Raw genomic sequence first — 27,672 nt, 5'->3', positions numbered from 1 at the left:
CTCATCCTGTTCGTCAACGCGACAGCAAACTCCGCCGTTCTCGTCCATCACCTTCGAGTTGCATACAGGGTGTCTTAAAATCCTCTCACTTTAAGATTTCAACGAAGGAGAATTAGAAATCACGAAATTAAAAATTCTAGCAGTGTGAAGAATTTAATTTACTTGAAAAACTAACGCTTTAGATTTGGACTTGTTATTAAATTACCTTAAGACTCCTGTTCCCTCACTATTATTATCTCAGATTGTGTAATTAGAAGTGAGAAAACACACGATAGAAATTCTTACAATATATACTCGAATAAAAATATTTTTCAGTAAAATAACATTTATAGTATCGATAGAATAGATTACAAAATTATTAATTAATTAATTCTACTAAAAACTAGCTTTTTATTTCTGTATATATTATTAATCGCGATCATAGTTGTGAACATGTCATCCCATTTCATTTTTAATTGTAAACAATTAATTTCCATCAGATTTATTTATTAATTAACGAAACAAAAAGAAGTTTGCAAATATATTTTACAAGTCGGTTCTACGAATTATAAATTATAAATATTGTTTTATTGTTATATTCATATTTTTATATTAACATATTTTACAAGAACGTTTATCGTATATTTTCTCGTTTTTGCCCTTATAATTTGAGACAGTAGTGGTGAGTGAACAGGAACACCTTAAGAGATTCAATTATTAGTTAATCTTACAGTTCTTGTAAGATACTATCAGACGCTAATAAGCTAATTTATGTACCTAATAATTAAAGAAAAGAGTGGAAAAAAATCATGAGAAGAGTATAAGCATTAAAAGGGTATTTCTCATGAAAATAACTTGGAAAAATGGTACACGATGACAGCAAATAGTAAATCCAAATTCTGGAATTCGATTCTGTCGATAGTAAAATGAAAAACAAAAAAGCCGCGAGAAAACAACCGCAGAGGGGATCGGAATAAAATGGCAACGCCTAGGAAATTCCACTCCGCGCAACGGCCGTAGTTTATTTTTCTCGCGCACCTCCGTTTTTTTTCCCCCATTTTTCTTCGTTTCGAAAAATGATGCGACGCTTTGTGAGCGCCGCGCCCCGCGACCGGGGCGATATCCACCGAGCCCTGTTCCCTTCCTGCACCCACGCGCGTGTATACCAGCGTGTACCGGAAAATTTAAATCAACGAATAGCGTTCAGCAGTTCCATTGTAACGAGAAGAATAGGAGACGCGGAAGCGCAGCGCGACAGATACGCCGGAGGTTGAATATCAAATGGGACATGACCGGTGCTTTATTTCTATTCCGCTTTCATGTTCTCGCACCTCTCTGGTGCGTGTGAGCGCATGCGAAAGAGCTTTGTGCGTTTTTTCCTCTTTTCGACGTAAAGCGCGAAGAATCGTTATTGGATCGGACCAGACATGGCCCGAGGGTTGGAAGCGTAGACGAGGAGACGCCACCCGCCATAAGATGGAAAAGATTGTACGAGACGATGCAAACGTCCCATTACACAAAAGTCTCGGAAGATTCTAATCCTACAGGAATTCAACGTCACAAAAATTCAAAGAGAGACCTGAGAAGGAGGTACGAAAATCACAATCTCAACAATCCGATCGATATCAGATTGCGTCACTAACGTCCTATTGAATAAAAGTCTTAGGAGGTGGATACAACAAGCGGTGAGAACTCAATCTCCTATAAAACTTTATAAGAGAGATAAAAAGCCCAAAGGAAGATAAGGAAAAGGAAAAGATACGAATATTCTCTGTAAAATTTTTACACAATAATCGTATCATAAACAATTTAACTCTGAAATAGTTTCCTCAAATGTTTGTTTTTAAACCTCCCCTTCCGACGAAAAAATGTGAATTGTAAAATATTATTTTCTATAGATATCGTTTAACAGATTTCCCTTCTTTTTTAACAACTATTCTTTACGAATCTTTAAATGTGCAATTCCATCAAAAATTCGCAACAAAAAGCATTATATTTAATAAAATCTTAACTTATTTTTTATAAATACTTTCATAATGAACTACTTAATATGCTTATTCCATTTAATCTCTAGTTGCAGAAAATTATTGTTATGAATTCATATCCATAATATTTTCAAATACTAATAAATGGGAAAACAATCGATGACATACAATATGTTGTTAACAATCGTGATTTTAATTGGAATGTAAAAATATTCCAGATGATCGTTAACGTGGAAAAAAATCAAGTAACTACTCCAAAGTAAATAGGAAGATATTCCACTATATTTAACAATACAATCAAATTAATATTATTTAGAATTGATTGAATTAGATTGGTTGTGGATGACGAGGATCGATATTATGAAATGTAGCCTCGAAAAACAAAATTAAACTGAATTAAAGATTAAAATTAAAGATTAAAAGTTGAAACGTTTATTTAGCATGTCCGTCTCTAAATCGACTCCCAAAATAGCAATCTCAACGTGATTTTAAATAGATTTTTTTTCTATTTTATTTTTTAACTTGGAAATCCTCGAAATTAATTGTGATACAATTTGTGAAGGGATCTATAGACAAAATTATCAGAAAAACTATTTCTTTCTCATTTATGAAAAGACTGTTTTAATAAACCAGTATTGCAATTCTGTTTGTAAAAATAGAAAAGTTCTTGAAAATAACACAGCGATATTAGCCTGTATATTAGCAGTCGTACGGAAAATTTTAAGAAATCGGTTAGCAATCCAAAAGAATTCAAAATAAAAAAAATAAAAAAGGAGCAAATACTTTCCTGTGCAATGATTCAATTAAATGGATATTTACGAAACAATCTGCAGGAATCCTAAATCCTAAATCCTATTTAATCTTATAAAATCCTACGTGTTCCTACGTAATCCTACAAAGAAATTTAGAAAGGGGAAAGTTGGGCGTTTTTCCACTCAGCATAGCTTTCCAAATTATCGATTTGGCAAAACCGGTGGGAAACAGTCGGCGCAACATCGTTGACCTAGATCCTGGCGACAGTAACGCCTCCCTTGTTAAGGCACCGAGTGCCCTAAAGTTAATGAGCACTGGCAAGTATATACACGCGGCTCATAATGGGAATAATCCTCTTAGCTCCGCGAAGAACAATCTCCAGTATGTCGGCGAGTAAATATGATGGATAATTTAATGGCGCGGCGTTTCATTTCATACGACGACTGCGAGGGAAACATACCGACCAGGTCTTATTGCAGTGGTGAATTATCACGTCCGAACTTGCCAGCAACAACAATCGTCGCTCGCGATTTAATTCGGTCGAATGAAAGGAAGGAAAAGGTGGAAAGCCCCTGAAGGGTCGGGCCTGATTCGATTAGCGCTAATCTAATTTCTTCTTCTATCTGTATTAAAAGAGATTCAAACTAATCGACTACACGGCTAACTGACACTGTTGGTAATTCCTGCCATGATTCCGTCTAAATTATTAATTCAATAATTAAAGAATAATTATCGTCAAAAGAGAGAGAGATACTTATTTTTTACCAAATAGCAATAACGTTATATGGGAATATTAAAATCTATGATTCTCCATCTATGTTTCTGTGGTCTATAATTGGATCTGGAAGAAGAAAATAGCCCACAATTACCGTACACACAATTACAGTACAATGAAAATTACTCAACCGTAATCATCTCGTTACTATTCAGAGCGCGTAGTGTCGAAATTTCTTCGTATCGCGAAATTGGTATTTCAGTATTCAACCGTAAGGTAGGACTACGAAATGGAACAAATAGGAGAATAAATAGAAGGCACAAGCCTGGACGGCTGGCAGATTTACGAATCCAGATTTATTTGACGGAAACGGAAGGGAAAGAGTAAAGTCGGTCTATTGACGAATGTATTTCGACGAGGACGAAGTCGAAACAGTTTGCGTATCATGACAATGCTGAACCCGACAAATCGGGTAAGACTGTCGCCAATGGCGCCATCCGGCCGTCATAAATATCACCTCGACTCCGCCAATTGATAGCGATATCTCGCTCAGCGAACGATACACAAAGTAGGACGTGATACGCGTCTGAACACTAAATCATACCCGCTGCGAGCCAATCTCTACATCCCGTAACCATTTAGCTCTTTCACGCGGGAGGGTTACGCGGTTCCTAGTAGTCCAAATAATTCACACGACAGATACAAAAATCTAATATTAATTTTTCAAGCGGAATGTGCATAAATTAATTTTTAGCATAACAACCTAAATTGTGTATTGTAATTTCAAACACAACAATTGGAAAAAGTCCTACAAGAAAAACATCCATTACATATTGAGGAGTAAAAACTGATAAAAATTTGTCCCTTAATGTTATTAATCAATATAAATACAAATAATTTGCTAATAATCTTTAAGATTCAGAAAGATTTGTTTCACATAAAACCAATCCATTTATAACAATTATAAATTCTCTCTAAATATATAGAAATTATTAATGAGTGAAATAACGTACACCTCTATATTTCTCTTTTCCTCTCATTTCTCTCATTCGGACATGACTAATCCCAATTTCATTCCCATGTTTATCTCATCTGTCATTTGATGGTCCACGACATGCGACGATTGAAGTTAAGCCCATCGACGGTAATTCCGGTGTGATCACGGCGATGTTATACTAGCCGTAACCGTCGATAATGGACACCAGGAGCATCGCACTGGCTATAAGCGGTGCTTGTTTTGATTGCAGGCTTTCTAAACGCCAACACAGACTCGCACTTACGCTCGCCAGCGAATTACGGTCTGATGGACCAGATCGCAGCGTTACACTGGGTACAGGAGAACATCGCTTATTTTGGGGGCGATCCCAAAAACGTCACGCTGGTAGGACACGGTACCGGCGCCGCTTGCGTGAACTTCCTGATGACCAGCCACGCGGTTCCTGATGGTGAGTTACGCTTTCAGCTCACATTTGTAGCAAAGTTACCATCTCTCTGGTTTTCGGTCGAAGACGCCGGGTTTTTCAACGAATCTCTGACTCTCCGATAGAAAAATCTCCGACTAACCGCTTTCAATTTTGATAAATCAATTTTTCTCAGATTCCAAAAAGGAATCTCCAATGATTTTTTAGAGAGAGTACTATTTTTGGCTGTAATATATAATCGACCGCCAGAAAAGAGGGCCATAGATTTCCAGTGCAATACTCGTCGAAAGGTGGCAATTATAGCTTCACAGTGTTTTTCAATTTGTAAATATTAATACAGAAAAGCTTCTTCCCACGATACAAGAATAATTATCAAAATATGTGTGTAAAACGATTTACGTGAACGAACTTTGTAATAATACAAATAAAAAAAGCTTAAAGTAATACGTATAAAATAAATTGTACAAATTTTTGGTAAACAAAAATTGACTCAAAATTGACCGAGATTACATTTACAGAAAATACAATTAATTTGCATACGTGTGAAATACATTTTATATGCATTTCGCAAAAAACGAATTAATAGTAACATTACACCAATGTTATATATATAATTTCCTATTTAAATTTATATTGAGTGAAAAATTAAAATATTGGCATATTTTACTGGTAATGCATTTGTGTTCTACGGGATAACAGAATATAACAGAATATTGTATAACTTTATTTGGAAAGAGTAAAATGTATTTTCGAAAGTTCGTTAGATCTTGGATACTTGTACTGAAATGTTCTTGTAACAGTTTATTGTCTTGGACCAATCCATAGAAAGCTGTTTCTCTTGTCGCGTTGGAAGGAAACAGATAATGTCACGTAGAAACGGTAGAGCTCAAGAGGGGCATAGAAGGGTAGAGGTCGAAGAGCGAGAAGCCGCACGAGACAATGATACGGAGAAGCTAGGAATAATGGGGTGGTTTACCAGACGCCATAAATTATAGAGGAATCAGCTGGCCCCACCACCATTGACAACTCACAGCTGTAGTGAATTATTATCCAGAAGGTCCTCCGACGATAAGCTTTGCGGTTCCAAAACAGATTGCAATACTATGTTTTTTGTCTCCTCGAACTGATAAACTTGAGCCAGTATTACGTGACTCGTCGAAGAATACGACGAAGAATAATAGCGATATCCAGCTAAAAAATTATATCGTATCTCTTCCTTACGAGTTGCTATTTTCCCACAAAAACTGACCGCGATTTGGCGGTAAATAATAAAGAATAATAAAGTGTAAATTCTCTCTCTCACACTGTGTTAGACCATATATCTTTAAATTTTTCTGAAAATTTTTTTAATTTCTGGTTTTAGTTGTTGAATTTAAAACTATCTGTAGTATTTGAGTATTTTGTAAATAATAAATTTGAAATAAAAAAAATTAAATTCTTCGAATTTTTTCTATTTCAAATTTCCGTAATTCTCATTTAGATTTTATTATCCATTTTTCTGTTAGCTTTCATTAAATATGTGCATTTTATTTCTTCATATCTTGCGTATCCCTGCTTTAACAAATCCCGAAATTTTCTATTTCTTATATAGTTTCCCGCCTTCTTTGATTCTGTCTTGAATAATTTATATGCTCAAATCTTTAGACCTTAACTTCTTCAAATCCTGAGATCTCACGATTTTTCAATCTCTCGATTGCTTCAATCCTGCATCTTAACTTTCTTGATTTTTCGATCCTTATGAATCTCAATGTCTCCCTTTTTTTTCTCTAAATCGTAATATTCGGATTTCAGTTCCTCCTTTCCTTTGATCCTACAGCTTTAATTTGTCGAACGCTTGGCTCCTGGGATCTTGTTCCCTCGAAGGAATTAATTAATCCTTGGGTATTATAGAGACCTGCCATTAAATCCAAGTAACGCAACGGAATTTGAGCCAGCGATAATCCTTTAATAGTCCTTTAATGTCGTGAGCTTCGACACCATCTTATCGTTCGGTGTCGTCCTCTCGACGACGACGGATATCGGAAGAACGAGGCCATCTTGATTCTGTAATGTCGGAAATACGTCGAGGATGCCGCCAGGATATTCAGAGTTTACCCTAGTATCTCCTTCACTAAATGAATGAGAGCGAATCAGACGTCGACGTGTATCGGGATAACATCACTCTCGAAGACATATTTCGTCGAATATCAAGATGATTGACCGACCAAGTTACACATTTGTGACGGAAAAACGTCACTTTTTATTTTAGTTTATATTTCGCTCGCTTGAATATGCAAATACTACGAGGAAACTTATTAAATATTGAACAAACCTTTCTTATACAATACAAAGTGCCTTATAATATGACTACACAACGAATTGTGTAGGAAATAAAGCACTAAACCTTTCTCGTGTTGCGTGCAAATTAATAATATACAATTGTATTTATATAATTAAGAATAAGTAAATGAAAAATTTAGTAATAATAATATTGGGAATGATAAGCACAATGGAATATAATGTAATAAATAATTAATGAAATAATAATATAAAAATAATTGAAACAAAAGCTGTCTGTTATAAATTGATTAATTACAAATAATAAATAAAGAAATGTTTTTGTATGTCTCTTGATTAACAATCTGTGTATGATGAGATCTGGTACGTGTATATAGTATCTTTCATGGAATCTCTCGTCTCCTCGAGATATCAAGATTAACGACTCACAAAATTGGGATTAAGCGACTTATCCCGGTCTTGTGTATTAAATAATAGACGAACTAACACGACGAAGCTATGTAACATCATGTTCGCCCTGCCGCCTTAATCTTCTTCACAAACCGTGCTCTCTCTCTCTCTCTCTCGTCTATTCATGTCTTACGTAATGCCCAATTTTGCGACGTGTGATGAGAAAATTAATGACTAATAAGCTTCTGCTCGCGACTCTTTGTGTTGTAGATACTACATTTTATTATTACTACCGAGAAAGAACTTTTAGTATTTTATTTTCCTCCATTTTCTCCGTGCAAAAAATTAAAATTACTAATTAAATAGAAAGATGTTTCAGCAGTCGGAAAATAAATAAGAATTCATTTACTTAATAATTTTTCACTTTACGTAATATTAACATAGAAATGATGGTGTAAAAATGTAGATGATAATAATAATAAAGCAATTTTTATAATGTATGCTGATACAAGACAGATTGCAACTGAAATTTTCTCTATAAAAATGTTCTCTATAAAAAGTGTTTTTCAATATCGTATTTTTTTCAATACCGCAGCACATTCATCTTTCTAGTTTAGACATCTTGTATGTTCGGCTATGTTCGGCGAGTTGTACCCCTCATCTTTAGAGCGGAAATCACTGATAACCTCGTAATGGAAGTCGTTGATTGGAAATAAATCTATCGAGCGGTCGAGATGAGTATTCGTTACTATGCATTGAAACTCGGATTGTATTTCGTTTACTCAGGTAATATCGTAGTTCCGTCCGCGAAGGGAATCGACCCCGAAATCATCTCGAAATCCAATTCTACGTCGCGCGCGATATATAATCTCTTCCTACGCGAACAAACATTTTTGTATTACGAGATACGATTTGTAAATCCCGAGATAAAGTCAGGTCCTTTCGAAAAGTGCGACACGGAGATTCCACGCGTCGTATGGATTCCGGAATCGCATCTTGAAGCGCGCAGCGATTCGAAGATATAGAATTTTTACGATGCAGAACATTTCCGGGAACATTTCCTAGCGCACAAAGAACATAAAGATTGTAGCGTTGCTGGCATTGTACGGAACAATAATAATGACAGACGGGAAATACTTAAGAACTAAAGATCTTACGCAAAGTATTGTTAATAATTATACAATTATACTTCTATTTACATTTCCGTACCGAGCAAGACGTTGTAAAATATTAATGATGAGACCTTCATTTATTTATTTTATCAGTGAGAATTATGCTTTAATTAATATTTTATTACAAAGAGAAAAGAATTTACTACATATTCGAGGCTTGTAGAACAAACCTTATTACGAAACGCACAGTATGTGATATCGGCGGCTCGATTGCAGGTCTGCTGTTTCATCGAGGCGTTCTGATGTCAGGCAGCGCGCTTTCACCGTGGGCGTTAGTGAGAGGCGCCGCCAATTACGCCATGCAGGTCGCCAAACACCTAAATTGTTCGTCGGTGAGTACCAACAAACATGTCCTCCCGATCGCGCCGAAATTATCCTACGCGTCAGCCTATAATTTCATTAACCCTTCTACCACCCATATAAACCTTTCTCCTTAACAGAGAATTTAGCGACACAGGAATTTAGATCAACGCACACAAGTGTGTGTACAAAAAGAGACTGGGATTGAAAACTTATCCTAACTATCCGTTAAAATGAATGTTATATGAAACAATTCAATAAGATCAATTTAATAGATGTACATTTAACAATACAATCTTATAGTTTAAGTAAAATTTGTGTCATTTTATTTTAATTATTATTTTCATTTTCTTCAATTTATTTTTTTTTTAACATGTTTACTTTTTATCGAAATAATTTGTTATCCAGGGATCCCAATCACCATCAAATTTACCATTTTTACTTTCAAATGTAATATAGAAAAATCTGTAATTTTCCATAATTTGTTCATTTTATTAAAAAATACGTGTAACATCCTTAACGTGTAGCAGATGAAATTGGATTTGATGGAATTAAAACAGAAAGTTTTGGGCAAAATTTAAATTTAAGCCGAATCTCTTGAAAATACTAAAAAAAATTTTGAAAAATTCAAAAGCTGCGAACAGATTTGACTTGACGTGACAGCGAACGTAATAAATCCAGCGTTAAATTTGAACACATTTCGTTGATTTCAGGGTTTACAGGGTGAGACCGATCGACAGAATACAGTGTGCCGCTCGTTATATTTCATCGTGTCGACAGTCTCTCGGCGTTAATTCTTATTCGCTCGTTTTCAAGCTCGCATAATTCGCGATAATTCCGATCGTCGGTGACAAAACGACCGCGTAAAAGCGGGCGGGCATAAATTAAAATATCAAATGCGAGTATACTCGCGCACCCGGTGTTTTTACAGCATTAATTACGCAATACCAATTATATTAACGGTGCGTTTCAATTAAGCTAATATACACTCGAGACATCGGCCCCAATAGGCGAGTGCGCGCGCACTTTCAATAAAAGGGACGTTAAATTTCGCAAATTGCAGACTGGCCGATGCAAATTTGGTATACGCGCACAGCATATATACATATAGTATCCAGCTGTGACAATTATTCTATCAGTTAGACATTTCTTGATTGTTCGAATATAACGTTTCATATATATCGATTTTACAGGAAATAATATTAAATGAAATTATAGCTATCTCAAATTTCTCAATAAGAGATACCGCCATACTATTATTATGCATAGATTCGTCATTCCCTATCTTCTAGCTTTTGTTATCTTTCCTATTCCTATTCTTCCCTTTTTCTCTGGATACCCTCCTGCGCTACGAGCCATGGAAAATATGTTGTCCTCGGTTGACGGTTATTTTATTAAAGGTGAATTACGTACTTGGCTCACTTTATAACCGCAAAGCCGCCGTGACGTATCCTTTATTGAAATTGATATGCAGCGCTGTAAATTCCGGCGACGATATTCCCGATCCGGTCGGAAAGCCTCGATATCTACAAGCCCGTCGCGTTTTCTCGTCCATCAAAAATAAAACGCAATAAAAGATACCTCGGTTCCAACAGTGTTTTCCCAATTTGAACTTCCCCCTGTGGATATTTCGGCTGTGTGGACGGTGTGGACGAGGGCGGGGATGGAAATAAAATTGATTCCCGCTACAAGTGCGCCGATCCGAACGGCATAATATAATCCCAATCTCAATTTCCATTTTGCACGCCGCCATTTTTCCAGGGCATGCTTTCGAAACATCGAGAAACAATTGACGTAATCCTCGTTTAATCGTTACTTTCAATCGCGTACCCCAAATCGGGATCGTTTAGGCTTGATAAACCGTATTTTTCAACTAACGATCCGGAGCTTTTTCAAATTGATATTATTCGGGAAAAAAACAAAGAAAAGGAAACAAATGTCGAATTTTATCCAATTTCTTTTTTGTGCAGATTCTTTTTTCAATATCAAATACAAACACTCTCTCTCTCTCTCTCGCAGTTATGTTTATTTTCTAACAGTCATTGAACAAAGTGATTCATTTTTTAAGATATTTTGTCTGCACAATCAGCTAAAAATATCAGCCAAAAAAAGGTCAATATTAGCCAAAAACTTTTGACCATAAATATGCCCTGAGATCAAATGCAAAAAATGAAACAACAAATAATCCGACTTATAATGATTTAAAATAATGGTATTTACTTGAAATTTTATAGGTAAATAATTTTTAAATGAAGCGAATCCAAATAAACTTTTGCACAAATATTTATTAGAGTTTTATTGGAACAAATAAAAAAGCTGATTTAATTCGTAACTCTGATTAAATTTGCATCATAAAATGCGATTTTATAAGAAACAAAACAAACCAGAAAATTAAGTAACTTTCATACTAATAAGAAAATTGTGCTTAAATTTGACACATACGTAATAATTGAATAATCTACGCAAGTTTTATATTTTTGGTAATACTTTGTGTGATAACACAAATACACATCCTTAAGGCTATATTAGATATAATATCTGCAAAAAATTTAAATTTATACTTTTTTACTATTTATTTTTTTTAATGAGTATTATGTGCACATCACATAAACCAGTTCAATAAAATCAATATTTATATTTATCTAATGATATACAATAATTTTTATAATTTAAATGAAAATTTTCTCATTCTATCATCTGTTTACAAAATGTGTCAGTTGTTAATAAAATAATTTTTAATCGAGGTTCTACATAGCCGCCAAACTTTTATATTACTTTCAAATAGACTCAACATGGAAAAATCTATAATTTTCTTGTATTTGTTTTTGTTATATTGCATTTTCTTCATTTTGATAAAAAATACGTATTGATATATATCCTTAAACGATATTCTTGTTATGTTCACGCAACAAATACTTTCTGATTTTTCAAAAAAAAAAGAAAATTTTTTTCATCTATTTATCGCACGCGATAAACTGCGCATAATGCACGAGATAACTCATGTGGCAAATCGGCCGAGCATAACGGAAGGCGTTTCAGAGTTGACGCGTTTCGCGCGGGATGTGCGGGATCGTGTCGGGAAAGGGTCGACATTTTCCGGCGGCATTTCCCGGCGAGGATATACCGTCGGAACAAGGCGGGTGCGGCCTTAACGAGGCTACCACCCTGCCCTGGCACACATCGCCCAGCAAGGTAAACAAGATTTTCGTGCGTCTCTCAGCTAAATTCGATGGCGCCCGAAGTTGGACCAGAGAGCCCATCGGCCTCGCCAGGCGATTCGCTTTAATTTCGAGGTCGCACGCAAATGAATTGCTTTAGCGTTGGTAATCGTCTTTGGAAATCCAGCTCCCAACGCAGACACGGCGGTTACCCGCAATCGAATGTCGAATCGCCCGCTGACTAAATGCGACGTCCTGCGTGTGTGCAAATTGCCCGTCCGCACGTGGACGGGAACCATCGGTCTCGATCGAACGAGGAACGCGTCTGATTGTGCCGATTCTCGTCCCGATCCCGATAAAATTACCCGGCACAATCGCGTTAAATGTTACGACTTAATAGGGTATCCCGCGGCCTCACGGTCTTAACTGTAATGACAGATTCTATGGCCAATCTCAAGCTTCGTCTTCTAAACGAAAATGTCGATGAAAATATTAACAGGGATCATTCAATTTTTTACATTGCTCATGATTGTGTAATTAAACTTAATTACAATCTACATTAGGTACATATATAGTTACGTTTTATTACCGTAATTAAACACGATTATATGATTCTGTTAATTTCTTCGAAATTAAATGAGCAAAATATAATTTTATAATTTACTTATTTCCCCACAGAATCTAATTTCGAAAATTATATCTCTTTTAATTGCTTGAGAGGAGATAGTTAAATTTGTACGGGCTAAAAATAGCAATTTTTCAAGAATTCTTAAGAAAAAAATAATGAACCAAATAAGAGGAAGTTTTGTCCTCATTAAATATAATGTACTTTTATGTATATTAAAAATATATCTATATTAAAAAAAAATTTTTATACAGATTTATTAAAAATCATGAGTGCAGCTGCAGTTATTTCCTCTTAAACATGGAAAACTTGGTTATCTTATTTTTACTTTGTTATCTTGTCTATGTGAGAGAAGATTGAAAAATATTTAAAAACGTTAATGTCCCTCTTTTTTATACGTTTAAGTATAAAAATTAAAATATGGTAGATTCTAATCTCGTTATGATTTTTCTAAAGTGCCGATTTTATTTTTTATAGGTAGCGGAAGATCCTCAGGCTCTGTTAAAGTGTCTGAGAGATGTGTCTTTGAGTGAATTGGTATCGGTGCCTGTTAAAGGGCTAGAGTTCGCGCCAGCTTTTGGCCCCAGTATAGACGGCGTTATAATCGATCCTGGCGATCCCGAGGATCAGGACTACACCCTGCAAGTCGACACGATCAATACGCTCAACAACATCCTTCTGAGAAAGGACGTCGTCGCGAAGCTGTCGAGGTATCGTAACTCCTCTTTTTGTTTCAATCGTTATAACTAGCGAAATCGAGCATCGAGGCAAGGGAAAATAAATAGCGCGAGAAACACAATATCGGAGTTCTGAAGGAATATCACCAAGAAAGATAAAATCGCATCCCACAACATTGAGAATAACTCTTTTATTCCTCGTTGAAAAATACGAAAAACTCGTGTAAACAAGACTATGTAAAGGTCGAAAAATCTTAGCGCGTCTAAAGTGTAAATAAAAGATCCTAGTATTTAAGAATCTTATGAATTCAAATAGAGGTCGCTTAAACTTTTTACATTTACATTATTAATTATTCCGTAAATTGTGAAATTTTCTATTAGCACCGAATATCGTATACGTATAATGCGTAGCGTTGGAATTTCTATATAAATACAATTCCACAAGATTTGCAGAATTCGTGGCTAAAAAGTAAACTTCTCGTATCGCAAGAAACTTTTCGTACTTTAAAGACGAAGCTTATAAATCTGAAAATATTTTCAGTAAATCGTAAACTTCTTTTATCTCTTTTAAACAGTTTAAAGAAAAATTCTTGAATTCACAGGTACGATTTGATGGTGGGTGTTGTTCGTTCCGAGGCGTATTTTTCGTTAACCGCCGACGATGCTCAGTACGGGATTGAGGCTGATAGAAGGACAAAGATTCTGCGCGAATTCGTGCGGAACACGTACACGTACCACCAGCCGGAAATCCTAGCAACTATAATAAACGAGTATACGGATTGGGAACGACCCGTGCAACATCCTGTCAATATTAGGTAAATTCTAAAGAAATTTGATCGAAAACAAATTTCATATAACAATACTTTTTTATTTATTTTAATTACTGTTATGTATCTATTTTAATTTATCTCCAGCTATTATTTATTTTATTGTTGGCGAATAAATCAATCGTGACATTTATTTAGTACATTTATTAGTTCTTCAGTCTACAATTATTCGTTTCAATATTTATTATTATGAATCAACATTTATTTATTAAAAAAACATTTTATTTGAAAATATTCTTTTTATTCTTTTTATTTTGATTGTACCCGTTATTTTTGCTATAAAATAAAAATAATTATATACATATCTATATATATAAATTTAAATTTTGCAGAATTTCCTTCAATTATAATTTCAGTTTATATTTTATTCATCTTAATTTTAATATTTATCTTTAAATTTATTTTTAGTCAGAGTTTAGAAGAAATTTACGAGGTATATTTATAAAATATAAAAAAAAAACCACAAAAAGGATATACATCTTTTTCAGGGACGAAACTCTCGAGGCCCTGGGGGACGCGAATACAGTCGCTCCGGCAACGAGAACCGCGGATCTTCACAGTCAATCCCACAGGAATTCCTATCTATACGTCTTCGACTATCAAACGAAATTCGGAGACTATCCTCAGGTTTGCTATCAGAATATACTTTTTATCGCACAAGTTGGAATGAAAAAGAACTGGAAGAATCTAGACGTTGCACAATCTAGAGAATAAAAGACATCTGGAAATCGTATATCCGATTATTTTTTTTATTTTATACAATACCGTTAATATTATCACCAAATCGAAATCTATATTTTGAATATTATTCAATTTATCTTCCAAATTGTAGAATTTAATAATAAATCTGTTTTGCAATAAATTTTGCATACCTTTATAGACTTTAAATATGTCCTATATATTTAAAACGGTTAAAAAGCGTATTAAAAAATTCCATTAATAAAAAATAGCGCAGTAGAGATAAATTCGGTTTATTCTTCCTATGACCTCTTCTATTTTTCATATTATTCATTTATTAAAGTCACTTATAACGGGTATATACGAGACAGAAGTTGGGATTCACCGGAAATACGACAACATGGCGGCAACTCTTGCTCATATCTGATTTCAGAAACTTACGATGTGGGTGGAGGACGTACGGCCCCTTTCCTCTCTCATTCCCTTTTCCTATACCTACTTCTAGTTTCAAACTTTGAATGAATTTCAGTGCCGCGATTATTAATGTCACATATATATTAGCAATATCCACACTCCTCTCTTCCGGGTGTCTAACAAGAAACGGATGTGTAAAAGGAAATCCGAAAATTGGACCGATGAGATCAGTTATTACCGCTGCGCGGAATTTCGGAATTTCGGAATATTATCTCAAGATATGTATTCTTGGTGCACCTACGTTAGAAACAGTTTGTGACCCACACCGATCGTGTATGTGAAATACACGGAGTAAACAAAAATATAAATACGAATATATAATATATATACTGAAAAAATACTGAATTTCAATAAATATTTGTTTGTGAATAATTAAGTAAATATTTATTAAATGTAAACATATATTTAATACATAAATCATTAATTTGATTTAATTGTCACTTTTTTGTATTGAATAAATATTTATTTACTGCAAGTAAATGTTTATTTAGTACTGTTCAAAGAAATATTAAGGTCAACAAATTTTTTTCAGTTTATAAATATGATGCGGAATACAATTAAGGAGATTAAAAAATTGTTGGGTCTTTGACAGGGAAAGAATAATCCTCTTGTTAAAAATTTCTTTCGACTTTTCACGAAAGATAAAATTTTGCTGCATAAATTATCGCCTTCATATTTATCTCTGCGTAAATTTGAAAAACAACAGCGAAGAAGTGGAATTTTAAAAAGAAATGGGGGGGGGGGGGGGGGGGGGGGGGGGGGGGGGGGGGGGGGGGGGGAGGAGGAGGAGGATTTGAAATTCCACGTTCGCCTCGCACCTGCAGCTTCCGCGCACTTTTTCCTTTTCACCCCATGCCGTCATTTCTGCCGGCACCTTTATGCCTTACATCCGGTGCACTTTGCATACGAATATCGTCTGGCACCTCGACCTGGCGATCACCGTTGCCGTCACCAGCAAAATGAAAGTGCATTAAACGTTCAACGCGCACCCTCGTCTCGCCTTCCCGTCTCGCGCCATGAAGTCAACGAAGAATAAGGATCGCGCGTAAACGCTGCAACGAACTTATTGCGCGTCTGCACGACTGCATCCAGAAAAACGTTTCGGTTGCATTCGTAGAACGTTCGCCTCGCGAAAATATAACTCTAACTGGATATTTTATATTCCTCTGTGCTGTACAATGAAATATACCTATAACCCGACATTGAAACATTTTTAATGTATTATTTAATATTTCGAGAAAAATGTCTAGTTTCGTATTTCGTCGAGCTAATTGCTAATCAGTTATTGCAAAATGAATCATAACAGAATAATATGTTGATACATGTCAATTCATCAAAACGTGATCATGATCAAAAGAGTAATTATTTCCTGTTTAATGAACGATAATTTAATCGTGATTTGATTACTGCTATTATTCATTAAACATTCCAACAGTTTATTCTGTAATTGTTAACATCAACCGCCAATTCTGTTATTCAATAACAATTATTGGATCGTATTTTATTCTTGGATCTCGAATTGTAGCATAAAAACCGCTTTAAAAGTCTACTACGGATAGAAACACGATTCCGCTATTTCTCTTCGTGGATAATTCGAATTTTTCGAGGACGCAAACTCTGCACTCGGGCTTGTTAAAATGGCGGGCAAACTTGAAGTTTGCAGAATAGGCTGAGGTATTTTTACAATTTCAACGAGAAATCGTAGGTGCACCTATAACTTCGGTAGATTCCATGAGTGCTTTCGTATGATCGAGCGTGAAAGAGGATTCTTCGGAAAAAATTCCATGGTTAGGTCCGCACTTCGCTCCCGATCCTTTCATTCCCTCTCGCTTCGACCACGCGATTGAATTATTAAAGAACAATCGGAGTCATCTCTAATCAACTAATTTTTATATCTGCCGTTTTAAAGAGAAAAAATCAAGAAAGAAGGAGATATAAACTCAAGAAAATTACACTATAGTTTACAAATTTTGAAAAAATTAAATGCTCACGACGTCTGATTTGTTTTTGTATATTTTAATAAAACTTCACTATATATTGAGAAAAAAATGTTTTTTCTTACTTATAACTCAAAAACAGAACCTAATAGAGATAGTTTAATGACAAATTCAAGCGCAGCGTCAAAAATTATCCTAGACAATCTTCATATGCTCTTGCATAAAACCTTAAACTATAGTATTATCATATTATTATCATATCATATTATACGTATAGAAAAGGAGATAAAAATAAATATAAGGGCATATAAACAAAAATATAAATTCCTATTTATACTGTTACTTTAACTCCTATTTATATTAAAAATAAAGTAAGTTTAAATTTTTATTATACATTGTGTTAATTATTATTTCAGAGGCCGGGATGTATCCACGGGGAGGAACTGCCATATTTTTTCGGAGCGCCCCTGGTTGGAGGTTTGTCTCATTGGCCGAAGAACTATACCAGAGCCGAGATAGCGCTTTCCGAGAGTGTGATACTCTATTTGACAAACTTTGCACGTACCGGGTAAGTTGTGGAAAAAAAGCATCTTTCGCAATATTCTCATAAAATAAAAGACCGACCGGTTTACTATTAACGCGATGCTCCTCGTCAGGAATCCGAACGAGGGCACTCCTGATCCTGGACCCCTCGGTTCCAGACCGGAAAGGACCAAGTTTAAAAATATCGACTGGACCGCTTATGAAGCCGTCCATAAAAAATATCTTAGCATAGGTAAGTAACGTTCTCTTTAATTTAATATTCTTTTATAAAAGTTTCCCGTCGTAAAAAAGTTTATTCCTTTTTGATATTTTTTTAAATCCTTTATTTTGGCACATTCCCTTTAGTTTAAAAATTGCTTGTCCGCTTTTCAAACTGAAACTTGACTTATAAGCTAATTCAATAATGCTTTATTCGATTTTAAAGTTAAACAAATATTCAAAATGGTGGAGTCAATATGGCGGATAGAAAAAGTAAAAATATTTCGAAATGAAATTTTTATAAAATTTGGTTTTAGAGAATTTTTAATTTAAAATAACACACACACATCAAATTTCCAGTTTAGCTCTATGTGAAGCTCATCAGATTACGCAAGCAGTTAGTTACCTATTTCCGAACTAACTTCTAAACTCTGATTATGAGCCTTGTAATACGAGATTTTCCTTCATTGAAGATTACTACCAATTACTACCTTTGAAATTCAACATTTTCAAACTACATCCAAACTCAGCGATAATATAAGAATCTCCTAAAACGAATTTCAACAATATTATTTTTTTTCAATTAAAATTTTTTAATTCTGTCCAGAATTTAGCGATTCCGAAAACCTTTAGAAAACAAGATCTTCTTTGAGTTTCTTTGCTAGAAAACTTCTGTTCTCAAATTAATTTGTTCTTTTTCATATAAAGAACAATAAATAAATATTGAAAAATGTTAAATTTCATATATATTTTATGGCACAAAAATTATTATAATATTAATTATATATATATAAAATCAATAATGGCAAATAAGCCGGGCAAATGAGAGTAACAGCGTGGTTACCGGTACGCAAGTGAAAAAGCAATTTTTTTACTTCGAATCCTTTATTCCTTGAAATTGTACGTTTCGACTCACTTTGGAGTCCTCTTCAGCAATTATATGTGTCTCTTCTTTATGTGTAAGAGATGAATCGACAGCAAATTGACAGATTTGATGGCAAAATCTGTTAAAAAACTATTAAATAAATAATCAATTAAAAATACTAACAACTCTCACAACTCATCTCAACACTTTCAAGACGATTGCTTTGTGTGTTGAGGTGAGTTGTGAGAGTTGTTAGTATTTTTAATTGATTATTTATTTAATAGTTTTTTAACAGATTTTGCCATCAAATCTGTCAATTTGCTGTCGATTCATCTCTTACACATAAAGAAGAGACACATATAATTGCTGAAGAGGACTCCAAAGTGAGTCGAAACGTACAATTTCATGGAATAAAGAATTCGAAGTAAAAATATTGCTTTTTTACTTACTTACCGGTAACCACGCTTGTTACTCTCATTTGCCCGGCTTACTTATACCATTATTGATTTTAATTTGGAGAGTCTGTATTTCTGTACTTTTTATTGTTTATATATATAAACAAAATTGCTTATACTTGGTTAACTTTGTAGAGCTCAAATCGAAACTGAAGAACCACTACAGGGCCCATCGCCTTTCTTTTTGGCTGAACTTGGTGCCCGACCTTCACAAACCCGGCTCAGATGACGTTCCTAGGTCCCATCATCTTCTCGATGCCGAGCAGGTGTTACAATATCACTATAAGAACAATTGCTAGTTAATTGTATAATTATCAAAATTGAAACAAGTTAAAGCAATTATGTTGGACTCAGGAAGAATTTTATTGTCCAGGTGCCACCCAGATTCATTCAGAGGCTACCAACAACTGCAAGAACAACTACATTGGAGGTAACATCTATCGAGAAATCCTCGTCCAACGTGTCAACGATTACGCCGAGCGACATTACTTTCGAGGATTCCACGGCGTTACCCGAGGATGGCTTCGCGGCGTATTCCACCGCCCTGAGTGTGACAATCGCGATTGGCTGTAGTCTGCTGATCTTAAACGTACTCATTTTCGCCGGGGTGTATTATCAACGCGACAAGAGCAACCACCAGCACCACGGCTGCTCGAAGAAGCGCCAGGAGAACGGTCAAATGCCGAACAACATTTGCGGCGAGTTGGAGACCAAGACCGCCGAACGACATCACATCCAGCACATACCGCCGCCGGAGTTTGCTGATCTCCAGAACAATACCTGTCACGTGCCTATGCCGCCCCCGCCACCGAAGAATACGAAGCCCGGTAAGCCTGGTCAGAACCTCATCATCAGTCCCAACCAGTTACAGCAGGAGAGCTTGGCCATGACCGGCACTGGGACCTTGAAGAAAGGACACAATCACCCTCAGGTCATGGAGGAGTTAAGGGTCTGACTTTAGGAGACCGCGCGGCCACCGAACTAACATAGCCGCGAGGAAAATAGGATCCTGAAACAATCGTCAGGGAATCACTTCAAAATGGGAATTACTTTCCAATTATCAATCTGATCATGGACATAATCAGGATACTCAAGAAGAAACACAATCATTGCCAGGTCACACTGAAGAAACTGAGAGTCAGACTCTAGTGAATACCGAAACTTTTAGATTAGAAACCGTCGAGTGTCCGGAATGACCGTACCGAGGTGACTCTTCAGAATGTTTTTCGTCAATGGTTTAGCCATCAGAAGTGGCAAAATCCTACAGAAGAAACCGCAAGACGATTAAAAGAGACAAAGTCTGAAATCAAAAACGGAAAATCATTTCAGGAATAATACATTATCCAACGATATTCGACGGGAAGTGGAACAATTCTTCAAAGTTTTTCGAAGCGTGATATTGTCGATAGATAGGAAGTGATAAAGGATGAAAAGTAAATGGAGGACTTTTATTGTTACGTGAGAAGTACATATTAGTGCCAGGGGCGTGACTGGAATTTTGAACCCGGAAGTTAGCTGCTGGCCTTTATTGTAGACCCAGAAAATGTCGAGGTCCAGTCGTTTGGGCCAAGCAGTGTTGCTTCCATTCGCTAGTTGCTGCCCCTGTGTTAGTGGCACCGCCATACTGTTATCGTTTTCTACCTTTCGAATTTGCGACCAACTGCCGAAAATCACATAGTCTTCGATGGATAGACAAATCTGCGTTAAGTAGGACTCTTCATCTTCAAGAAAAGAATTTCATAGTATTACATTCCTTTTTGACATTTTTCATCCTGTTCTCATATATATTCTCTTGTATGTTTTTAATTTTATTTAAATATATTTTATTTAAAGATTCTAATTTTATTACTGAAGGTTGACATCTTCTTTTATATATTTTTTCAACTTTCATTAAAATTCATTATAACAAATTAGTAAACAATTTTCTTACGCACACAAATGAAATTGTCAAAATTGATGGTATTTTTCTTAATCTTTGTGTTGTCAGCTGTCTCTTTCCCTTTCCTTCTCTTTCATTATTATACTTCCATGTAATATAGACTGAAGGTTCGAGCCGATTTGAGTCGTGCCGACACTGTCCTCGTTCTTCCGAGTGATAATGATTATGACAATGGTTCGAATCGCTGCCACGACGATTCATTTCTATGACGTCGATCGTTCAAATGCTCAATTAAATATTTAATTAATATACTTTCTTTCTCTCAATGATGATATGTGATTAAATTTTTAAATCAAATTTATCCCTAGCAGCAAAATTTTATCACGACAAAGATTGACAAAATAAAATTTCAACAATTTCGTGGAAATATTACAATATTCTAGTAATTTTTTGCGAATTAAAATATAAGATAAAATTAAGATAAACTTCTGCACAATAAAAATTTGATAAATTTCTGAGATGAAAGGATTAAGTAGGAGATCGAGAATCGAACAATTTTTTTTTTATCATAAGAACAAAGAAAAGTCGAATGATTGACGACACTCAACAGTATACTGCCAAACAATCGCGAATTAAGCAAATCTTACGGATCGTTGAATGAGAAATCGTTATAACTCAAAATTCAGAGAAGACAGAAAGCTGCTGCGATAAAAAAACGCGTTGTTTTTAATCCATCTCAATGTGTTTTACAAAAATAAGACAACTGCAAATTTAATCACAATCTCGTTGTTTTAAATATAAACATTTCCAAAAGATATAAACATTTCCAAAAGATTATATGCGAGGCAGGCATTCGCACAACGATTGATTGCAAACTATTTGAAAAATTATATTGTTATATTGTTATAAAGTTATATTGTTCATATAAAGATTTCATTAGACATTCTTCATTTTAATTTTATTAATTTCACTAATCTCATATCATTCGTATCATTTTTAAGACTAGCAAGTAATAAAAAGACAGAAAGAGATTAAATTTCTAGAGTTGTCCTATTTTTAAAAGATTAATAAAAATTTTTTGAATATCTGAGCGGCGACAGGCTGTTGAAAGATCTTTCGAATGTAATTTCGACTGTAAATAAAGATTAATTAAATTTAGGTCTGTCGCGGATGCGCTGTTAACGAGTGAAGGATATACGAAAGAGCTCGAGAATAGCTCTGATTGTAATATTATTGCACATCGATGAGAAAAACGGTATGTCAGCGTAGTCGGAAGCACACTGGACGTAATTTTAAATTTGTATATAATTGACATTACAATAAACTATATAATAAACTATCAATCGTTTAATCTAACCTATTCCCTCAAAGAATTGTTTTGTCAGTTTACAAAAAGATTAAAATAGTACGAATTATGTCAAGATTGATTGAGTAAATGTAAATTAAAAATTTGTAAATAAGCTAAAAAATAAGCTGCTTATATTGATCTGTATCTATGACAATGAAATTATAAACTTGTGAAGAAAGTTATACAGACAATTAATTAAGGCGGTATTCTTAGTCTTACTTTAAGATCGTCTTAAATAATGTCTTAAGATGCTAACGGCTCTCTGATCGTGATATCTTAAGACTGTACCTAAGACGGTCTTAAATATAAGATCTGACTATGAATACTGGCCCAAGACAATTAAGAAATCTGAAAAATTCCAAGGATTTTTTCTGGTGAACATAAGACTTTATTCGCTCATTCGTTGAAGCTCTACGGTTTAAATATAGTAATCGCGACACACACATGTTATGACAAGTTTGTAAAATTTCATTCGCGAACCTCGAATTCGGACTAACACGAGGCTCTACTAAGACACAAGGTACAAAAAGATGGGGTTGGTTCCTTTTACCTCGACAAACGAACCCTACGATCAGAGAAACTTTCGACTCGCTTTTAATGGCAGTTAAAGCGAATGCTTAGATTCGCTTTTCTTCAGAATTTCTCACGATACACAGATTATGTTTTTAAGGATATTAAAATTTAAAATTAAAAATGTGGTGCGCCGCTTAACGTGTACAATATAAAATTAAATAAAACATAGATAATGTATATTTAAATTCAAATATTAATGTTTAAAATTATAGCATAGTGAAAAACTGCTGTGTCGATTTAGTATAAATATTAATACAAAAATTCTGATTCGCGATTGTGTACCTGATTACTATCGGTATTGTTAATTTGTAATTGAGCATTATGCTATTTCATGCATTTCTATTAATAAGCAAAACATATAGTCTATTTGTACAAGTATTAGGGAGAATCTAATATAAAGAATAGAAAATTATCAACATTTTCGTCTCTCTGATCGTGGCTCGTTATGCGGACAAAAGCGCGGCCTTTGTCCAGACAAAACTCGCTATCCTGCTCCCTCTAATCGTTTACAATAATACGATACAATCTGTATATGCAATTGCTACAACTATGTAGCATGAAGCTGAAATAATAATCCCGTCATTGCTACTCAACGATTTTGTCTTACGGTACAGCAAACAAGAAACAATAGCAAAAGGATCGCTCCTCCTCTCGCATGACATAACCACTCCTATAACGAAGTTTATCTCGACATATTTTATATATTTATATACCTTTGTAATATATATACATATATAATAAGTCGTAAATGCACTTGAGGCTCCGCTCTAGCCGGAACGTTCGTTTATAATTGTCATTCCAATTTAATTTATCTTAATTTTATCTAATTTGTTATATATTATCAAATCTCTTTCAGCGCCGCATTAAATATTAAATTATATAATATTTATACAAATATCGGTATATTTTAAATGTTAAAGTAATAGTGTAATATCAAAATTAATATAAAATAAAACTCTTAATTCTTTAATGGTAAGATACAAAAAAAAATGCATTAACTCCACAAGAATTTTTAATTTAATATGTAAACTACAAGAAATTGAATTATTTGAAAATGTTAAAGCTTTATATAATATAATATCTTATATAAAATAAAAACGTATAAAAACTATTTCTGATGATTATAAAAGCAATCACCGTTAGTTGTCAATAAATTATCAATCAATTAGGAATTAGTGATTGCCATTGTAAATTCGCCATACGACGATCATTTCGACTAGATCGGCATACTTCGGTTTACTTATCAATTACATTAAGGAAAAGACATTGCCCGTAATTATTTTGAAATTGGATACTATCGCGGGTAGGATACATTATTTGATCCTTTTTGATTCAGGGATGTTTGTATCCCATTTGTAATAAAATTATATGAGCCTTTATATATATTTTTTAATTTGGAAATTTATAAATTTAAAGATATTTTTAACGAATTCTTGCGATGGCATTTTTTCCACTTTGTTGCAATCCCGAATTATCGCAGGCAAATGGCTTTCCTTGCAAAAATAAATAAAATAGTATAGTATATTTCTAAGGGCGGATCTAAGAAGAGAGGAGAGAGTTCCACCCTTTAAATCTCGTGAAATTTGAAAATTATTTTTGCAACCTGAACAAGTTTTATATCTCAAAATATTCATTTTTTTCGATTGCAAATTGATTTAGAGATATATTTCGTAAATAAGATAAATAAACTAATTAATTCAATTGGTAAACTAATAACATATTTAACTGCGCGTAATTTAAATTTAATACACATAATTCAAATTCAATTAGATTTAATTTGATAAACTTTGAAAGTAAATTAATTAATTAATTAATTATACATATATATATATATATATAAAATAAATATATAAATATTTAATTTTCACAATAATTGACATAATTAATTAATTCGGCAATATTGGGTTATTATATTATATTTGTGCTAACAAATCATAATCACAGTACATACAAAAACATATACATGAGTGATGATTACGATACAGCTTCGCATGAAAAGTAATCGAGTCTTCACATCTTTTTCAAATATATCGTGAATCCTACTAGATCCGCCCTAAAACGCGTTGCCTCGAAATAGTGCTCGAAAAAACCATCTCGCGGTACATACTCAATATTGCTGTGCAACACTGTCGGATTAAACGCTACATGACACGTTATATAAGGGCTGGCTAGAAAGATAGTTTCATCCATCCTTTTGCACTCGTTCATCAATATTGAAAAATTTATTTCCTTATCAAACTTTTCAAAAATATTGTACATAATTGTAATTCTCGGATAAATAAAAATACCTTTTTTAACAAAAATAATACATTTAAAACTGTAAATATACAAGTATTGAAAACAGCACTGTATTTATATAAATAAATTAATCAATTATATTACTATTCGAAAGTAGTAATTATTTTGTTTTCCTTTAAATTTATAGAATTTTATCAAATATAAATGCACTGACAAAAATGTATATGTTAGAACGTAATATAAAAATAATAATGTATGAATTCTAAATTCCATTTGGAATAATAATGTCTGTCGCAATTAGACAAGTTTGAGTGCAAAAAGATAACGATGTTTGCTAGGGCTTGTAGAGGTTTCGCGTCAAGCACGGCTAATAATTGATTTATTTCTCCGATAATTCTCGATTAATCATCTTCTAGAGAAACATTCGACGGGTGTTTGCGTTTGGCGTAGCGTAGGCATTTTATTTTGTACAAACGGCCAAACGTTATACATATATAATTCCATTTTAACTCAATAATTTTTCAAATTATTGGAATTTATTAAAACTAATTTAGATATACTTCATATTTACATATGTATATAATTCATGTTAATTAAATTTGAATTTACAAATTAACGATATAGGTTTATAAATTTATCTTAGCTGCAAATTAAATTATTAACGATTTGAATCTAAATTGTTAATTATTTGCAATTCAAATATGAATCAATAACTTCTTGATCATTTCTAAACAATTCGGCTGGCTTTTATATAATTTCTCCGTGGTGAAGAAGACTTGCAGTTAAATATTCATATCACAAGAGAATTTAGAAGGCAATAGTTTACAATAAAAAAAGATCACGAGTGAGTTTGGTCGTTTGTGCACACTTGCGTATCCACCATCGATTTACAGACTTGAGTCTCGTTATCAAGTAGAATCGCTTATTATCAAGAGATATCGAAAAACGTCTATAAAGATTCGTAATATGTGATACATTAGAAATATCCTCGAACGAACACCTTGCCGATAAAACCGTGCCGTTATTGAGAAACTCGCGAACTCATCGTAATTAGCTTAATAACGATTTAATCTCAGCTTCATCTATTTTCCTTTTTTCCTCTTCTTCCTTTAATTACACAAAAAACTATCCATTCGCAAGCTTCGGTGTTTTGTGCGCATTTTGTTATACAGAATCTCCGAACAAAGAGACAATATACAATACGTGCTTAAACTTGGAAAGATGTAGTAGCAGTGATCTCCACTAATCGCACTTAAATCTGACGATAAATTAATTTTTTTTTTTCTACAGCGATTAATATATCTAACATTTAATAAAGCAATCGTCGAAACCTAGAGGCAAATCTGAATCATTTCAAATAATTCTAACGTGTCGAATAATTATAATGGCATAATCTATTTCCTTGTAAATTAATTTCTAGATTATTAATCTATTAGTAAATAATCGCAAAAGAAATTAAATTTAGAATTTAATTTAAAGTAAACATCATATTCTATATAGCAATATTATTTTTACTCTTTTTAGTATGTAAATTATAATAATAAATATATATTATAAAAGTTATATTTTATATTACTATTTTTTATACTTCAAAATTATTTTACTTCAACAAAAGATATATGTCTTTTAAAAAATTATGGATCACCGCTGTAAGTAAAGGATTGATCTTTCAAAGGATTGATTGAAACGTTTGTCAAAATGATGATATGTATGGGATTTATCAGAAGCCAAAAGGTTATTGCTCAAAAATTTGTAGCTATCAAAAAACGCTGCCATAATTATTATTTCTTTAACCCTTTCGCGTCAATTAACTACAAAAAAAGCATCTCTCTTTTACTGTTTTAGCAAAGTGTTATACAATAATATTCAATGTCTATAAGTCCCATAATTTTACATTAATAATATAATTAATAATAATATAAAAATATAAAATATACATTTATAGATTTATCAATTAATATAAAGTTGAAACAATAAATTCATAATATTTTGATCCATGGTTGAGAAACTATTAACTAATATATATACATTAATATAAATACAAAATTTATCACCTATAATTTTACTTTAGCAAGAGCCTTATAAAATATATTTTAAGTTAGACGCGAAAGAATTAACTCTCGAAATAGATTGAAAAAGCAGAGAATTTTACGTGGACTCAGCAGCTATCATCGTTTCAAGCTTAAACGTCGAAATACCCTGAAG

General features: G+C 33.7%; 1 protein-coding gene across 1 annotated transcript in view; it reads left to right on the top strand.

The window, feature by feature from the left end:
• The window catches only part of Nlg3 (Neuroligin 3), a 183,849-nt gene extending 163,446 nt beyond the window's left edge, over positions 1-20,403 (top strand). Inside the window, exons 3-11 of the mRNA XM_018504728.1 lie at positions 4,680-4,877; positions 8,909-9,024; positions 13,253-13,485; positions 14,055-14,267; positions 14,768-14,906; positions 17,785-17,936; positions 18,025-18,143; positions 19,565-19,695; positions 19,803-20,403. Coding sequence (XP_018360230.1) covers positions 4,680-4,877; positions 8,909-9,024; positions 13,253-13,485; positions 14,055-14,267; positions 14,768-14,906; positions 17,785-17,936; positions 18,025-18,143; positions 19,565-19,695; positions 19,803-20,384 — 1,883 coding nt within the window. The 3' untranslated portion in view covers positions 20,385-20,403. The remainder of the gene's footprint in view (positions 1-4,679; positions 4,878-8,908; positions 9,025-13,252; positions 13,486-14,054; positions 14,268-14,767; positions 14,907-17,784; positions 17,937-18,024; positions 18,144-19,564; positions 19,696-19,802) is intronic.
• The last annotated feature ends 7,269 nt before the right edge of the window (positions 20,404-27,672 follow it).

The sequence above is a fragment of the Trachymyrmex cornetzi genome, unplaced genomic scaffold (assembly GCF_001594075.2).
Source record: "Trachymyrmex cornetzi isolate Tcor2-1 unplaced genomic scaffold, Tcor1.1 scaffold105, whole genome shotgun sequence".
NCBI lineage: Eukaryota > Metazoa > Arthropoda > Insecta > Hymenoptera > Formicidae > Trachymyrmex > Trachymyrmex cornetzi.
This window is presented reverse-complemented; position numbering and strand designations above follow the sequence as displayed.